The following is a 19,471-nucleotide window of genomic DNA, read 5'->3' on the forward strand; positions in this document are numbered from 1 at the left end:
CCCCCTTATCCTCCTCCTCTTCTCCCTCCTCCTCCCCCTTTTCCTTCTCATACTGGTATGTTACAAATAGTTGCCTTAGAAATAAAGATTAAAAAAAAAACACCAAACCGAAATTAAATATTTGTCATCATTAAGGTAAAAAGTGTAGTGGAAAAAAACAAACAAACCCTAACAAAACTCTCTTCTTAAAATAATGAAGGTCAAGGTAAAATGGAAAGAACGACGAGAGGAATGTAAAAAATGAAGACCAAAGAATTTCATTGAATGAACATTGAAAAGCCCCGGCAATGGAAAAGATAATAATAAGATATTCTTTGCTGTTATCTGTTATCAAATCTGACAACAATTTAGAAACACGCAGAAGGAAGATTAGAAATGAACTATAGATAGATAGAACGAATTTGACGCCACTCAGGTCTTTGTTATTGTTTTTTGCCATCCAGGTTTATTAGTAATTCTCACTAAACTGTATTAACAGACTATACACGTTCAAGATTACACATAGATTTGTGTGTTTGTCCATTATATTTCCGGATGGCAATGTTGTGAGTTTCTTAGCCAAGCGCACAGCGTATTTAAAATTTTGGTTTAAAAAAATTCGCCCTCAAATATCGATCGCTGATTAAGATGACCCTTTTCTTGGCAAAAACTCTCAAACACGGGACATTTACAAAAAATCCCAAATTTGAGAGTTTTTCCCAAGATGAGAGTCATTTTAATCGATCGATATTTGAAACACTAATAATCTGTCCAAAATTTAAATACGTCTTTTTTTTTTGTTTTCAAAGTAGGTACGGTTATATCGTAATCCAACGACATGTACATATTTTCAGGTCTGATAACCTAAAATGGGATGGCCTCATTGTCGTAATGGAAATAATCCCAAACCAACGCCAAATATTGTCCATTATTACAACGATGTTAAAACAGGGCCATTAATTGCGTCGGGTTATCAGACCTGCAAATACTTGCACGTCGTAACCTACGCTTTCTTGCATTTTGCACGATAGGACTTTAATCTCGTACTTTCGTTTATCTAAATATTTCCAGATGAAGGTTAAGAAGCCGACGACAGAAATGAGCAAATATTTAACTTGTGGCGATAATGATGATAAAATGATGATGTTGTTTGCAAAGAAGTTGAGGATGTAGTGACGATAAGAAAGCGACGATAACGATAAGTGGGACGACAATGATGACGAACGATAACGTTGACAAACCCCGCCTCTCCGCCGCCTATGTCTTTGGTGACGTGTGCAAAAGTCCTCCATAATAAAAAGCCATGTAGCGTTTTTTGTCTAAGTTTTATTCTTTATTTGACTTGATAAATTCTTTATTTATCTGATAGATTTGAATGCTGGCGTATTTAAAAAAAAAAAAGTATTTTGAACGCTGGTATCAGCTTGTTTTACAATGCATACAATAAGATAGTAAGGATATTTTCTGAGGAAAATGAGAATTTAGAGCATTCGTTAGACTCATGGTATTAACTCAGGCCTAAATATAGTCTTTACATTATCAATATAGTCCAGATAGCTCAGTTGGTAAAGCACTCGTTTCGTATGCAAAGGGACCAGTATTGCTTCGGAGCGCTGCCGAAACTATTTTTGACCCCCCCCCCCCCCCCCCAATCCCTTCACTCCTTTCTCCGTCCACCAAGCAGAGATTGATTGGGAAGATGGTTCTGTTAGATCTGACCGAAAGTTTTTTTGCTTTACGATGAACTAATGTCCTTTCGACAGAGTAGCATGCAGAGTCAGTTGCTATTGTCCGTTTAACACTCAAGAAACGGGGATAAATTCAAATCCATGGGCCTCTGAAGGAATACTTTTTGGGGTTCCCGTAAGCTCAGTTTATAGAGCATTCGCTTCAAGTGCCAGGGACCCGTGTGCTGAATGCCACTGAAGGACGCACACAAACATACAAACACACACACACACACACACAAACATACACAAACAACACACTCAAAAACACAAACACACACATACACACAACACATAACACACACACATACAAACATACACACACAAACACGCACACACATACACACACAAACACACACAACTCACAACATACACACCCAAACACACACACACACACACACACACACACACACACACTTACCCGATGATGATGACGATGCCTGGCGTTCCACCGTAGCTTTGGGTCCCCTCATCTGAACGTCTTTCTGGTGGTCTTCAATTCCCCCATTGGCCGTAGTGTCGTATTTGACGTCACCGTTTACCAGTGAGTTGGTTGGAATCTCGCTCTGGACATCCTGGCCAGGCGTGTAGGAACGCCTTTTTGACGAATCTGTGTGGAAATTACTCACAACGATTAGATAATTAAATGAGCTTTTACATAGCGCAATATCCACGAAACGTGCTCAAAGCGCTTTACAAGGTGTCTCTGGCTAACAGCAACACATAACATGTAGGACGAGACATGACGCCTGATAGGCAATATTACAAAAAAATTTTCGGACAGAGACAATGCTATTAACGGTCAGGTACTCATTTTACACCTGAGTACGGTGAGAGAATGTCAATAAAGAGCCTTTTCCAAGGACTCAAATATGCGCAAAGCAAGGCTCGAACCCAGGACCTTACAATCCGAAAGCGAGTATCATGTCACAAGACCACATAGCCGCACAAATTATTCAAAGTACTGGGTGGATCAAAAAATTTGAACAATTTATATGAACTATGTCACGTTTGGACAACATGGGTGATTCCTGTTGACGTCAGACATCCTGGTAGATGGATTATCTATATTCCTTCATGGAATGCCTAGGCGACGGGATCTAATGGTGCCGTTACGAAAGGGCGTACTTCTTAAATAATGCGTTTTAATCGTAAGGCTATGTGGTATAGTGGTATGACACTCGTCTTCGGATCGAAAGGTCCTGGATTCGAGTCCCGCTCTGAGCGGCGTACAGTTGAGTAATTGGAGAAGGTTCTTTACTCACATTCGATCTCTCACCGTACTCAGGTGTAAAATGAATACGACCTGGCGTTAACAGCATTGTTTGAGTCGGAAAAACAGTAATATCGCCAAACAAGCATCATTTCTTGTCCTAAATATTAAGTGTTGCTGTTGTTGTCTAGGGACTCTTTGTAAAGTACTTTGGGCACATTTAGTGGTTATTGCGCTATATATAAGCTTTCCCAAGCTCAAACTCAAGGGTGTCCATTTTAGGTTCGACTGGTATATTAATGTTTACATTTTATTGAATCACCTTGTCTTTTGTATATGAAATTTATACTACAGCACATTTTTACCGATTCCCCATGCTTCGATGCCCTTTACTTTGCAATACTTATTAATCAGGCAAGACAATAATATACAACTTTTCATTTCATATTTTATTGCAAATCGCCTGGAAATTGTCATTTTGTGTATCTACCACCACTCTCTATTTATCCATCACTACCTATAGCCAGTGACTCATTCGAACATGAGTAGAGTGATGTTCATCTTGATACAGAAGCAAACGTTTTGAGCGATGCTTTGGGCATAATTAATTATGAAATATTAAATCGAAAAGTACACATATTATTCATAAGACCCATATATATATATATTATATATATATATATATATATATATATATATATATATATAATATGGTCAAAATTGTACTGTGCTGTTTTCTTCCTTAAAAAAAATTGAATCACGTTTCAAAATTAAGCAGTGCTACTTTTCGTTGTCTTGACACCTGGCCGACGTGCAATTACTTGCGGGTCGGATAACCCAGTTTATTATCGGCTCATTGTTGTATTGGAACTCTCAAAAAATAACGAAAAATATTGTCCATAACAACAATGTTAAACTAGGCCCTTAATTCCGTTCGGATGTCAGACCTGCAACAGATATAGTATGTCCAGTGGCGTGGCATGCTTACAGTATAAGGTGGTGCAAGAATCAGAAGAAAATGACTTAAATCATGCTATATTATTCGGGAATACAAAAGAAAGAATACAGAATTGAAGAAAATACTTAGTCAAATAAGTAAGAGACTGAATATAATACGATTTCTCGGTTTTGTTATTTTTTTAAGATGCTGTAATCCATTTTTAAAAGATGGATGCGGTGCCGGGCACCAAATCAACCAATATAGCCACGCCCCTGAATGTCGACGTCGCACCTGGCAAATTCATTTCGTCCAAACAAAGGGAACTTGTTGAAAACTCTAATCTTTGCAATGAAATTCACTACCAATCAATCATAAATTAATCAAATTTAAAACAAAACAAAAACAATACTTACGTTGTCCCATGGCGAAACTGTCACGGGGTGACGAAAAGTTAAACACACATCAATCTGAAACGAAACAAAAACAAAAGGTGTTGTAGTTACACATCACTCCAATGGCAATGACGTCAGCATTGATAAAGACAGATCTGAGAGTAGAGAAGGCAAAATCAATAAATGTGTCCAACAGACTCAGAACGGTAATATGTTGGAGCGATTCTCGTGCTTATTCATGCTATGCGATCAACCAAAAAAAAACTCATAACATCACCAGCCGGGTACAGATAGAACGAAGTTGACGTCACTCAGGTCTTTGTTATTGTTTTTTGCCATACATTCTTATGAGTAGCTCTCTCTAAATTGTATCAATCAAATTATAAACGTTTAAAGTAACACATGGCTTTGTGTGTTTTGTGTATTAATGCTATGCGGTTGGCTAAAAAACTCACAACATTGCCAACAAACAAAACAATGTGTAACCTTAAACGTTTATAGTCTGATTAATATACACAATTTAGTGAGAATTACTCGGCTGGTGGAAAACAACAACAAAGAGCTGAATGGCGTCAATTTCGTTCTATCTATATCCGGCTGGCGGATGTTGTGAGTTTATTTTTACTAAACTAAACACATATCATCAATATAAGAAATAACTAAATAACTACTATCACAATCATGACCATAAATCAACCTCCGTGTTTCATATTTATTGCGATAGATTCAATTTTCAGCATGGAATTCATCCTAACATAAAACTACTTTGAAACGGGAGTCAGTTGACGTTAAAGATACAATGGACACATAGATGACCACGCCTCTCGGACAATCATCATAATGTAAACAATGGCAGTGATTGGGAAACATAGCAAACGACACGACATGTATTACTATCAATAGTATGTGTCTAAGTAAAATAGCCACTATTCTACCTCTTGATCAATAGAACCAACAGAGAGAGAGAGAGAGAGAGAGAGAGAGAGAGAAGAGAGAAAGAGAGAGAGAGAGAGAGAGAGAGAGAGAGGTCGATTTCATTCTCGTAATTGTTTATAAACAACCAACTATGTTTGTCCGATCACGTGTGAAGGTGTGTCACAAATTCCATGTTTTGATTGGTCAAAAATCGACTGGTTAATTCCTCATTCTCCCCAACACAGAGGTTCATTTTATCTCCAATAGTAAGACTGAATATTAACTGTAAACACAAGCTTAACTTCGAACTAGTACCGTATTAGGACGATTGGTCACCTTTGGGCCCTGTGCGTTTCGCCAAAATTCTCACATTATAACTTATAACACATTCGGATACAACAAAACCGTGTGTATGTCACCTTGAACATGTATAGTCTGATTGATACAATAATAATATAGTGAGAACTAATAAAAATAGATGGCTGAAAACAATAACAAATAGCTAAGTGTCGTCCATTTCGTTCCTTCTATACTAATCCTTTACGAAGACATCGAACCCGAGGGGGAGGAGTACATCCAGCCTCCTTTCTCACTACCAATTATTGCCTGCAACCATTTGGACTGGACCAAGGCCCATTCTAAAATGCATCAATTCAAAATAAATGATATTATTATTATATTATATGAATATATAAGTAAGTCCAATTCCCAGCCACAAACGTTACTGTCCTCCCATCCATAAATGACTGGTGTTTTTATAACCGTTGAATGAATTTGAAATATGTTCCGCCTCTCAGACAGCTAGAGCCTCTACTTTTATGCTTCGCATGATCTATAGTGTTTTTAATCTACCGTGTGGTCCAGGTTATTGTGTCGGTAGATATTGTAAAAATCCTTTCTACACATGAACCGTTTCGCTTCTAAAAGGATTACTTTGATTTTAATGGATGTTCTTCTTTGCTGTACATTGAAGTAAAAAAAAAAAAATAATTAAAAAACAACAACCCACGTATTCAAAAGTTTGGCCAGAAAACTCGTCCTTCAAATAAATTATATCGATGGATTCAAATGACCCTCGTCTTGTAAAAAAAAAACAACTATCAAACCTGGGACTTCCGTGAAGTCTTCATGAGTCCCAGGTTTGAGAGGTTTTGACGAGACGAGGGTTATTTTAATCGATTGAAATTTGAAGGATGCCTTTTCTATCCAAAATTTTAAATATGAGTTTTTTTCTTGGTTTTTTTGTTGTTTTTTTTTTTGTTGTTGTGTGGTGGAGGTTGGGGGGGGGGGGGGGGGGGATGGGGGTTGTCGTCAAAGTAAGACAGTACTTTTGTACAAAGGTTTATCCAATCAAGTCAAAGCTTAACTAAAGTGGGCTGATATCAAAGTTGAAAAGGGTACAAAATGCTTTATATCTCACGCCACATCAGTTCTACCACATTAAAAAAAGGGACGGATATGTAAACACGCCAAACAAATAACAAAGCATTCCTTTAAACCAACAATCATTATAAATTGTCTAGACATTTGAATTCCGATGAAAGTGTGTGTGTGTGTGTGTATGTGTGTGTGTGTTTGTTTGTTTGTGCGTGAGAGTGTGAGTGTGTGTGTGGGGGGGGGGGGGGGGGAATGTTTATCCATTTTCTTTTGAAGAAATTTGAGAATCAACTTTGGGATAAATTTGTTTAGACTCAAAAGAATGACCGAGATAGTAAAAGTAATTTGAAGGGTATGTATGTGGCATGTCGTATACAAACGGTATTACTTATGTCGGGATGTGACAGGAGCCAGACTGTGATATTGTTATATAAATGGCCTTCAGAAATTTGAAGCTCTATGTTTACTTCAATAAATTATTAATGATAAAATTATTTTTAAACCCCGGGCCATCAGTCTTTTGTAGTTGAAAGAAAAACCCCGAAAAAACCTAAACTAAAATTCTCACTCAACTGTATTGGTAACACATAGTTTTGTGTGTTGGCCCGTTATACTTCCGGATGGCAATGTGATTTTCTAAGCCAAGCGCATACTATCTATAGGGGGAAAAATGTAAAATGACAAGGCGAGATTAGATTGAAAGACTCCAAAACCATAACCGTCATCGTCCTGGTATTTATCTCCTTTCAAAGATTAAATTGACCATAACACTGACGTGTTTCGTGTTATCCCATGGACAGGATACGGATCTATTGTAAAGGACAACTCACCGAATCAATCCAACCGTGACGAGGAGCAAATACGTTTCGAGCCACATCGAGGTCATTATAAAAAAAAAAAACAAAAAAAAACAAAAAAAAAAAAAAAAAAAAAAAACAACAACAAAAAAAACAAACAAACAAACAAACAAACAAACAACGTGAGCTTTTATATAGCGCAATATCCACTAACCGTGTTCAAAGCGCTTCACAAGGGGTCCGTGACCAACAGCAACACGTATCATGTAGAACGAGATAAGACGTCTGTTAGACGATAATATTACAATTTTTTCCGACATAGACAACGCTGTAAACGGCCAGGTACCCATTTATTCAGACCCGAGTACGGTGAGGGAATGTCAGTAAAGTAAAGAGCCTTTTCCAAGGACTCAACTATGCGACGATCGAGGCTCGAACCCAGAACCTTCCGATCCGAAAGCGAGTGTCATACCACTAGACGACATAGCCGCACGAAATAAAGAATTGCAATGAAAACAAGTGGCGACTTTAATATTAAATATTAAATTTTAATACCAATCAAGGTTCTCATCAATAAAGACAGTTAAAGGTCTTTGATGTAATTTAATCTAATGTAAAGTAAAGGGAAATACGCTTCAACAGTCGTAATGTCACTTCCCTCATAATGACGCATGGTAACTTAGTAACTGTCTCTAAACTATCGGAACAATGGCGGACGCCCTTATGAGACATTTCTCCGACGAGTATAAAAGCGTATCCAGAGGGAAAAAAAACCCATTTAAGATCTGATCATGTTCTGACTTTTACACATTCATTCTGATCACAAGACATATGAAAAGTTCAATCCAGCATGAAGAATAAAAAGTACTGATTTTCTTTGTTTAGAACCACGATGGCCGCCGTTGCTGGGCGACGTGAACATCAGACTACTGAATCCAATTTATATAGCGCAAATATCGTTCGTTCATTATCACTCTACAGTAGCATTCCCAAACTAGAAGTAGTCATTCAGAACCATGATACCCATCGGGTCGGTGTTTATCCTGGTTTCTATAGCGTGAAACGGACAATACCAATTACTTGTTATCCTTTTGATAGGACGCTATAGTCTATCGTAAAGTATTTTCTGCCAGATCTAACACACCCAGGTACCCAATCACCACTGGGTGGACAGGGGGTTCCGAAAAAAAAAAATCTCAATTACACCCGGGATCCAAATCGTTCCCCTTTGATTGTGAAGCGAGTGCTCTACCAACTGAGATATCGGGACCCCCATTATTCCCAAACCAAACAGCTTGTAAAAGAAACGATGGAAAATATCTTTTAAGAAAAATGAAAGTATAGAAGGAGATATGGACTTTTGTGACACGTGACCAGAATAACTCAGTTATGAGGGATTTAAAAAAAAAGGTAATAAAGATTTATAGTCAATAAAGATAAGAAACAAAGTGTAATTATTTTAAGTCACTCAATCCTAGAGATTTTTTACTACATTTCAAAATTGGGAAAAAAAAGTATTAAAAATGAGCATGTGCATAAATAGTTTTATTCAACTATCATTAACATGTAAAAACTAAAAACATGAGCCTTGATACTACACCTATAATTTGTCTCAGAAAAATGTAATAAATTGGCATGGGGTAAAAGTAGCCCGGGTAAACTACGGATATAGTCGGTGTTAGGGTTGAGTGAGTTAATACAAACCTTTAAACTTTAAACCAAGGTGTGACTTTAATGGACGATAATTAATGGTTATAATCATGGGCGATAATGATTATTGTTTAGATAAATAATAACCATCGTTCTCAATGCATATCACGATTATTATCATTAATAAGGATAATTAATGTGTGGCTATGTGGTCGTGTGGTATAATACTCGTTTTCGGATCGGAAGGTCCTGGTCGCTCGGCGCATAGTTGAGTCTTTAGAAAAAGGCTCTTAACTCACAATATCTGATCACTGTACTCAGATGTAAAATGAGTACCACCTGGCCGTAAACAGCGTTGTCCCTGTCGTAAAAAAAATGTAATATCGCCTACCAGGCGTCATGTCTAGCTTTACATGTTTAGTGTAGCTGTTAGTCGGGGATTTTTCTAAAGCGTTTTGAGCACACATTTGGTGTATCTTGCTCTGTAAAAAAGCTCAATTAAAATTTTTTAACATGTTACGTGTTGTTTTTTGGTCAGGGATCCTTTGTTAAGCACTTTGAGCACATTTAATGGATATTAAAGTATTGCGCTATGTTAAAAAAAACGTTCACATATTAAAATAAATCTCATAAGCTCACATAATAATGTCGATACTTTTATGTGTTTGAAATTCTTTATTATTTTAGTTGACATTGTTTGAGAACAAACAAAAACAAAACAAAACATCTTTTGAGCTTGATTTCTCTTTGGTCCAATGCGACGTATACATATTTTCAGGTATCATAGCCGAACGCATTTATGGGCCAGATTTAACATTGTTGTGAAATGGCAAATATTTTGAGTTGGTTGGTTTGAGAGTATTTCCATGACAACAATTGGGCCCATAATAATGTGGGTCATCAGACCTGCAAATATGTGTACGTCTGTCCATTAGATAAGATCGACATATACTTATTTACAGGCCGGCGGATAACCCACATTGTCATGGTCTCTCATTGTTGTCATGGAAATACTCTAAAACCAACACGTACTTATTTACAGGCCTGATAACCCGAATTGTTTTAGGCTCGTTGTTGTAATAGCAATAAACTCAAGCCAACGTGCATTTATTTACAAGTCTGACAACTCGAATTGTTTTAAGCCCGTTGATGTAATGGACATAGATAGACTCAAACCAACGTGTATATCTATACAAGTTTGATACCGGTAAAATCCATTTTGTTATAGGGTCTCATTGTACTCTCAAAACAACGTGTACTTATTTGCAGATCTGACAACCCAAATCGTTATGGTCTCATTGTTGCTATAGAAAAACATTCAGACCACCAGTTGATACTCCATTACAAAACAATAATCTTATATCACGCCCATAATTAATTATGGTGGGTTATCAGACCTGCACATATCTGCACGTTGGATATATAATAACTTTATTGTCTCGATAACAGAGGACAAAAGACAATAATCATCTAAGGACAAACAAAGAAAGTAAAGTGCCTAATTATGCTGGTCATATCCACTTAATCACGACCCCCCCCCCCCCCCCCCCCCCCCGGCCACCCCAACCCCCACCCTTTACAACATCACAAAACAATCTTGGTATGCAATTATATTATTGCATCCATTATCAACCAACAATATAATTATAATATTATTACATCTTTCGTATAATTACAACTGAGCACTTTATCTATCTATGTTATCTCTATCAAAGACAATAAAAAATGCTTTTCCTTCGTTTGTCTGCATGCCATAACAACAAACAGCATCTTACTCGACGCAGTTACTGTACATTATCAAATTAATTACCCCCTCAAACAGGCTCTGCAACTAGTAATTAATTAATAATTAATCCATTAATTAATGTGGACAACGCGACATCTCATAATCCAACATGCTGCACTGTCTCAGTCTGTAATAAAAACACATATTTTAAATTTTTGGCAAGAAAACTCATCTTTCAAAATTCGATCGATTTAAATATTTGAAATTGATCCTCATTTTGACAAAAACTCTCAAACCGGGTTTTTATTAAAGACCTGAAGAATTCTCAGGCTTGAGATTTTTTGGGTTTTTTTTTTCCCCGAGATGAGGGACAATTTAATCGATCGATATTTAAAGAGCGAGTTTTCTGGCCAAATTTTAAATTACATTTAGTTGTTTTTTTTGTTTGTTTTTTTTTTTCTTCAGAGTTTTGGCAGTGCAAGTAAGGAAAGATAATCCCGTCATTTTACTTTTTATCATTTACGACAAAACAAAAGGCAGTTATGACCATAAGAATGGAATGAGGAAACAACACACAGATAACAACCACGGTGAAATATTACATTACACGCAGAAATTACAGATTAGCAAGGAATGTGTTTGTATCGTCTGTACGAAATACAAGCTACATCTTATCTACATAGTTATCTCCCCTTACGAATAAGTCACATGGAGAAGTACCACAGTTATCTCCCATTACAAACAAGCAATGGAGAAATACACAAGACTTCATGACGTAAACATAGACCATCCACTTTGAGGAGATCGCGTAGAAAGCCGGCAGAACAATGCTAATTATTATTATAACTCAATAATGATGATGATGATGATAATGATGATGGTGATGATGATGATGATGATGATGATGATGAAGGTGATGGTGATGATGATGATGATGATGATGATGATGATGTTGATGATGATGATGATGATGATGATGATGATGATGATGATGATGATGATGATCGCATCACCATTACCAACTACTGATCGAAGCTAAATATGTGACCCAGCGCCTATATCCGGTATAACGTCAGGGTGGAATCTATACCAAAAGTGACTTAAATGTTGGAATTCCCAAACCAACGTGTACACATTTACAGGTCCGACAACCCAATTTGTAATGGGTTCCTTGTTGCTATAGAAATACTCTCAAACCAACACTAAACAATGTCCATTATAATAAGGTTAAAAAGGGGGGGGGGGGGGGGGGTCCGATAGCTCAGTTGGTAGAGCACGCATTTCACACACAAAGAGACCGAAATCAATTAATTTCTTAAACCGATCATATGTAAAGGACAATTATTCTGACCAAAATGTGAACAACGAGTAAGCTAGAGTTGGTAAATGAAATTTTACTGCCCAAAAATTGAACGCTTCACGATGTCTGAAGCGATTGTAGATAGTAGCTTATATCCCTCGAGTAATGACTGAGTTTGAAAATATAAGCTTAACATTTTTAACATTATAATTCTTCTCTCTCTCCCTCTTCAATTCATTATTAGTTTCTTTTTCCCATATCACTTCTAACCTCCCTCCTAACCTCCCTTTCTCTCTCTATGTCAATGTGTCTCTCTCTCTCTCTCTCTCTCATTCTCTCTCTCTCTCTCTCTCTCCCTCTCCTCTCTCTCTCACTTCTTCTTCTTCTTCTTCTTCTTCTTCTTCTTCTTCTTCTTCTTCTTCTTCTTCTTCTTCTTCTGTCTCTCTCTCTCTCTCTCTCTCTCTCTCTCTCTCTCTCTCTCTCTCTCTCTCTCTCTTAGTCTTCTTCTTCTTCTTCTTCTTCTTCTTCTTCTTCTTCTTCTTCTTCTTCTTCTTCTATTCTTCCCCCCCTCTCTCTCTCTCTCTCTCTCTCTCTCTCTCTCTCTCTCTCTCTCTCTCAAAAACTCTCTCTTCTTAACCCTCTCATCAATAACTTACTACTTCCCACCTGTCCCACATCCTAAACAGACAACAGACACGAGTTTCCTCGTGCTCGTTGAGAAATAATTAAAGTTTACATAATTAAATTTAATTGACCCACCTGAATACTCACAGTTCAGTTAATTACATTTAAAGTAAGACCTTACATCTGACGATGCACATGGGGTTTATCTAATCAGGTGGAATATTTCCTGAGAGATTTATTGAAAATACAACACAATTCTATTCCCTTTATTCATCCCATAGGGGAAATTAGTTTACTCGACAATACAACAACAACAACAACAACAGCAACAACTGCTACAACAACAACAACAACAACAACAACAACAACAACAACAACTACTACTACTACTACTACTACTACTACTACTACTACTACTACTACTACTACTACTACTACTACTACTACTACAACAACAACTACTACTACTACCACCACCACTCCAACTACCAAACCACAACCACCCCCACCATCACAAGCCCTCCATCCCCACCCCCAAGACTTACATATTACCACCACACCACCTAGCACCTACCTATTTACAAACCACCACCAATCCAAACTACCACCACAACATACACCTGTATCACCTGTATCACCTGTATCATTACCTATAACCACTAGGTATCCGATTCACGTCCAGATCAATAATCCATCCACGGTTCTGATCTATTTCCGATCACATTGACAGGAATTAATGAACACGTGCAGTTGTCAAGATTTTAGCCTAACAGGAGCAGGTCGAGAGGTAGGTAGGATATTGGCTGACAACCAAAATAAATATAGTCAACAATAGAAAACTGGAAGGGGGATTTGAAACCATCAACAAATGTGATGATGACTTCCGAACCTGGATTGATGCCTTGAACATAGAAGTGTAGCCGAACGATACTACTACTAGAACCCCACCCCCCCCCCCTAAAAAAAAAAACACAAAAAAAAACAACAAAAAAAAAACAAAAAAAAAACCAAAAAACAAAAAAACAAAAACAAACAAAACAAAACAAACAAAAGCAAAAAACAAAACAAAAACAAAGGAAACCTCCAACTTTTGTATAGCGCAATATCCACAAGAATGATTAGAGTAAGCTGGAGGGAAAGAAGAATAAATAACAGCATACTTGATTAGTGGAGGTCATGCCAGAAGAACTATCGATAGAACGACGTTGATGTCACTCGGGCATTTTTTTAATTGTTTTTTTTTTTTTTTTTTTGTCATCCACGTTTATGAGTAATTCTCATTTAACTGTATTATCCAGACTATAGAAGTTTATGGTTAGATGTTTTGCGTATTGTTCTGTTATACTTCCGGATGGCAATGTTGTGAGCTTCTAAGCCAAGCGCATACTGTATTGAAGAGCTGGATGTCATGCCAGAACTAATAATGGACAGATATGAATGGAAGAGAGTTGTACGATACCGTCAACAGACGGGAGGAATGGGCAGATATTTGCCAAAACAGAGTGTGGGAAGCCAACGTCAATGAGGACGAAGCTGGATAGTACGTAAGTATTCACTAAATGTACTCAAAGTGCTATACCAGGGGTCCATGGCCGACATCAGCAGGTAACATAAAGGACGATACATGACGCCTGTCAGGCGATATTACATTTTTTTACCCGACAGAGACACAAACCGGTTAACTGCCATTTTAAACCTGAGTACGGTGATGGAATGAAAGTAAATAACCTTTTTTCAATGAATCAGCCATACGCCGCTCAAAGTGGGACTTGAACCCAGAACCTTCTGATCCAAAACCGAGTGTCAGAGTACTAGACCAGATAGCCGCAATAATAATCTGTACTACAAGCGTATACTATCTATATAAATAAACAACAACAATGATCTGAGAGAGGTCGATTTCATTCACGTTATTGTTTATAAATAGCCAACTATGTTTGTCCGAGCACGTGTGAAGGCGTGTGACAAATTCCTAGTTTTGATTGGTCAAAAATCTACTGGTTAATTCACATTTTATTGAAACAAACAGTATTGATTATATCCGATTGGTATAAAGTTGAACCCGGTGTGTAAGGGTTAAATATCATGCAAATAATGATATACACCGTTGTATTAGTAACAAAAGGTGTGTCGGGGTTTAGTTTCAATAGCAGGAGAGGGTGGGGACGTGGGGGGGGGGGGGGGTGGTTGAGTGGAATGTGGGAAAAGTTACACTGACCAGCGGTCCGAATTTTCGGAGAGGTCAATGACATTGAGCTATTGCAATCTATAGAAGGAACGAAATTAACGTCATTCATCTCTTTGTGATTGTTTGTAGACAGCCGTTTCGGTGGTTGGTTCTTACTATATTCTATCAATCAGACAGACTATAAACTATAAACATTCAAGGTAACACAAAGTTTTTGTGTGTTGGTGCGTCCGTTATATTTGGTTGGCGGATGTTGTGAATAAATTGCAATCAATTTCAATATGTAGAAGGAACGAACTTGACGTCACACAGCTCTTTGTTATTGTTTTTAGACAGCCATTTTAGTGATTATTTCTCGCTAAATTCTATCCATCAGACTATAGATAGTATGCGCTTGGCGAAGAAGCTCACAACATTGCCACCCGGAAGTATAAGAGACCAACACACAAAACTCTGTGTAACCTTGAACGTTTATAATCTGGTTACTACAGTCTAGTGAAAATTACTCATAATCGCGGATGGCAAAAGCAATGACAAAGACCTGTATGACGTCAACTTCATACTATCTATAAACGTCAAGATTACACAGTTGTTGTTTTTTTTTCAACTGGATTTATCTCGTGCAATATCATACTGACTTATTTGTCTGGATTTGTACAGATTTCAATTGATGTTATGCGTATAGGTAAGATATTCACAACATCCTCATGTCGGATGAACTTCCTGAAGTATTTCATCAAGGTCCATGTTTGAGGGGTTTTGACAAAATTATTCGGCTATGCGGTCTAGTGGTATGACACTCGCTTTCGGATCGGAAGGTCCTGGGTTCGAGCCTCGCGCTCGGCGCATATCGAGTCCTTGGAAAAGGCTCTTTACTCACATTCTCTCACCGTACTCAGGTGTAAAATGAGTACCTGGCCGTTAACAGCGTTGTCTTTGTCCGAAAAATTGTAATATCGCCTAACAGGCGTCCTGTCCTACATGTTAAATGTTGCTGTTGATCAGGGACCACTTGTAAACCGCTTTGAGCACATTTAGTGGATTTTGCGCTATATATATATATATATATATATATATATATATATATATATATATATATATATATATATATATATATAAAAAGCTCAATTCATTTAAATAAATCAATGGATATTTGAAGGACAAGTTTTCTGGCCAAATGTCTGAACACACATTTTTCCTGAGAACGGCAGTTAAATGGTTACGATTCCCATTCCACCCAACATAAGAGTAAAATTGAGCTTTTATATAGCGCAATATCCACTTAACGTGCTCAAAGCGCTTTACATGGGGTCCCTGGTCAACAGCAACATTTAACATGTAGGACGAGACATGACGCCTGTTAGGCGATGTTACAATTTTTCGGACAAAGACAACGCTGTTAACGGCCAGGTACTCATTTTACAACTGAGTACGGTGAGAGAATGTGAGTAAAGAGTCTTTTCCAAGGACTCAACTATGCGTCGAGCGAGGCTCGAACCTTCCGATCCGAAGCGAGTGTCATACCACTAGACCACATAGCCGCACAGTTACAAAACTTGCAGGTGGCTATGAAACAGTTCTTAGGGCGGAGGAAGACTTCCGAAGCTGGTTTGACGTTATGAATTTGGAGGTATAGCCATACGCTACTACTACTACTACTACTACTACTACTACTACTACTACTACTACTACTACTACTACTACTACTACTACTACTACGACGACGACGACGACGACGACGACGACGACGACGACGACGACGACTACTACTACTACTACTACTACTACTACTACTACTACTACTACTACGACTACCTCAATATAATACCATTTTGAATCGATTGGTCTCATTTAAATAATTGATTGATCGGGTTTTAGGAATAACGGAAAAGGGGGGAGGGGGAGAATGGAAAGGGTTATATTAACTGGTGGTCTTACTTTTTCGGGAGGTCATTGACACATGAGACAATTGGAAATTATCCATTGTTAAGTACAATCAAAGTACCGGAGACGATTGGAAGAACTCACAGAAGTGTGGGAATAACAACTCTATGTGTAGGGTGATATAAAATAGACTTGTAGTAGTTAACATTTGCATGAAAAATAATCTAGATTGTTCCAGGAGAGAGAAAGAGAGAGAGAGAGAGAGAGAGAGAGAGAGAGAGAGAGAGAGAGAGAGAGAGAGAGAGAGAGAGAGATAGAAATATATCCCAAATAACTTGAGCTTTTGTGGTAGTAGTAGTAGTAGTAGTAGTAGTAGTAGTAGTAGTAGTAGTAGTAGTAGTAGTAGTAGTAGTAGTAGTAGTAGTAGTAGTTGTTGTTGTAGTGGTAGTAGTAGAAAAAGCTAGCCAGCATGAAAAATATAAAGTACCGAATTTCTTTGTATAGAACCAAGCTGCTGTTTGCTGGGCAGACGTGACATCAGACTATTGAATCCTATTGAGTCGACTTCCGAGTATAACATTCCGGTTCAGAAACGAAGTGAAGGTCACTGACCGATTGAGAGAGAGATGGCCGATTGGGTAATGCAGTGAACTGTAACATAACACAGGGGACCCGGGTTCAAGTTCAAGAGCCCCTAGGGCAATACTATAATATAACACACCCCTCCCTTTTCGTCCTTGCTTTTTAGTGTGAATAATTACAAACATTCACGATAATAAAAGGAAATGTGTGGTATTTTCCAATACCTACAACGCCACCACCATTAACATCACCACAAACAACCACAACAATCACGATCTCTATCATAGCAATCGCCAACATTACCACCACCACCGCCGCCACAATCACCACTACCATTAACATCACCATCAACACCGCCGCCACCACCACCGCCACAATCACCACTGCCATTAACACCACCATCAACACCACCACCACCATTAGTCAAGAAATCTCAGATTCGATCCCTAATAGAAGAAAGCTAATTATTAGGGACCCGCCATTTCAGAATGGTAATATAATATCGAGTTGAACTAAGTTCTGGAAATTGAATGTAGAGATGGAACGGAAGTGACGACACTCAGCTCTTTGTTGTTTATTGACAAACATTTTAGATTTTCTATCAATCAGACTATAAACATTCAAGGTTGCACACACAGTTTTGTGTATATGTACGTGATATCCGGCTGACAGATATTGTGTTTTACCTAAACGCATAGCATCAACATGATACTCGCATACCATCTTACCTGAGCGGTGTAAATAAGGTATGAATGTATGTATCACTTCTACCAACGAGTATATAATATCATTGCTTATACAAACATATACAAACGTTTGCCCCTGTGTGGACGGAATCTGTGCTAATCCCTATAATCTTCAGATCACCACCCCCCCCTCTCTCTCTCTCTCTCTCTCTCTCTCTCTCTCTCTCTCTATCTCTGTGTATCTTTCTCTCTATTCTCTCCATCTCTGTGTCTCTCCCTCTCTCTTTCTCGACCCCTCTCTCTCTCTCTTTATCTCTCTCTCTCTCTGCCTCTCTCTCTCTCTCTCCCACTCCCCCCATCTCTCCCCCTCCCCCCCCCCTTATCTCTCTCTCTCTCTCTCTCTCTCTCTCTCTCTCTCTCTCTCTCTCTCTCTCTCTCTCTCCCCTCCCACCCCATTTATTCCACCGAATGATAATATAAACGAAGCCTTTCCTTTCCAAAAAGACATTGTTGGTTTTCGCTACGTGACAAATCCCTATACCAACATTTCGTTAGGAAGGAGATCATAACTGAATCATCTGCAAATGGTTCAAGAAAAATCTGTACAGCGAGATTTAACTAACCTGCCATACCCTTGAAAAACAAGTTTTAAAAATTTGGCCAGAAAACATCCTTCAAATATCGATGGATTTAAATCTTGGTAAAATCTCTCAAACCTGGGACTTCGCTAAGTCTGCTTTTAAGTCCTATGTTTCAGAGTGTTTTTTTTTCCCCAAGATAAGGGTCATTTAAATCGGTCGATATTTGAAGGACGAGTTTTCTGGCCAAATTTTTAAATACCTGCCATTCCAGAATACGAAAATTTACTGGTTAAATAAAAACTGTACAACAAGATTTAAAAGGGAAACAAAGTTTAGGCTTAACGATATTGCTGAAAATCAGGGATTTTATAAAGCGTTTATGTCGAGCAGAAATAAGCGGATTTATTATTTTTGTTAAATATCTCACAGTTATTCAAATCCAAGACTTTTAAAAAAGAAAACTCCCTTTACATTTAGGACAATTTACAATTTTTTTCTCCAACAGTAACACTGCTGTTAACGGCCAGGTACTCATTTTACACCTGAGTACGGTTACAGAACGCCAGTAATGAGCATTTTCTAAGGACCCAACTATGCGCTGAGCTCGAACCCAGGACCTTCCGATCCGAAAGCGAGTGTCATACCACAAGACCGCATATAAAAACAGAAATACTTTGAAACTGATAGTAAGACTGCAAACTGAGTGCATTCGTTTTCCTCTCCGGTCCGTCTTCTCCTCCATTTGACCTTTCCTCTCAGTCGGTCTCTTGTTTTATCATAACAAAGTGAAAGCAACTCACTCGTTTTTTGTTCCGAACAGAATAGGGTGAACATTTTCTTTCGGAATTAAAATTTCTTTCAATTTCCTACAAAGTGAAACAACACACGGAGTATATTTGTTATAGATTTT

General features: G+C 38.0%; 1 protein-coding gene across 1 annotated transcript in view; it reads right to left on the bottom strand.

The window, feature by feature from the left end:
* The window catches only part of LOC144968142 (uncharacterized), a 60,509-nt gene that overhangs the window by 6,211 nt on the left and 34,827 nt on the right, over positions 1–19,471 (bottom strand). The window contains exons 2-3 of the mRNA XM_078906160.1: positions 4,273–4,326; positions 2,128–2,316 (exon numbers count right to left, since the gene is read on the bottom strand). Coding sequence (XP_078762286.1) covers positions 2,128–2,316; positions 4,273–4,282 — 199 coding nt within the window. The 5' untranslated portion in view covers positions 4,283–4,326. The remainder of the gene's footprint in view (positions 1–2,127; positions 2,317–4,272; positions 4,327–19,471) is intronic.

Source organism: Berghia stephanieae, chromosome 3 (assembly GCF_034508935.2).
Source record: "Berghia stephanieae isolate SIO BIC M18660-M18661 chromosome 3, UCSD_Bste_1.3, whole genome shotgun sequence".
Classification (NCBI taxonomy): Eukaryota; Metazoa; Mollusca; class Gastropoda; order Nudibranchia; family Aeolidiidae; genus Berghia; species Berghia stephanieae.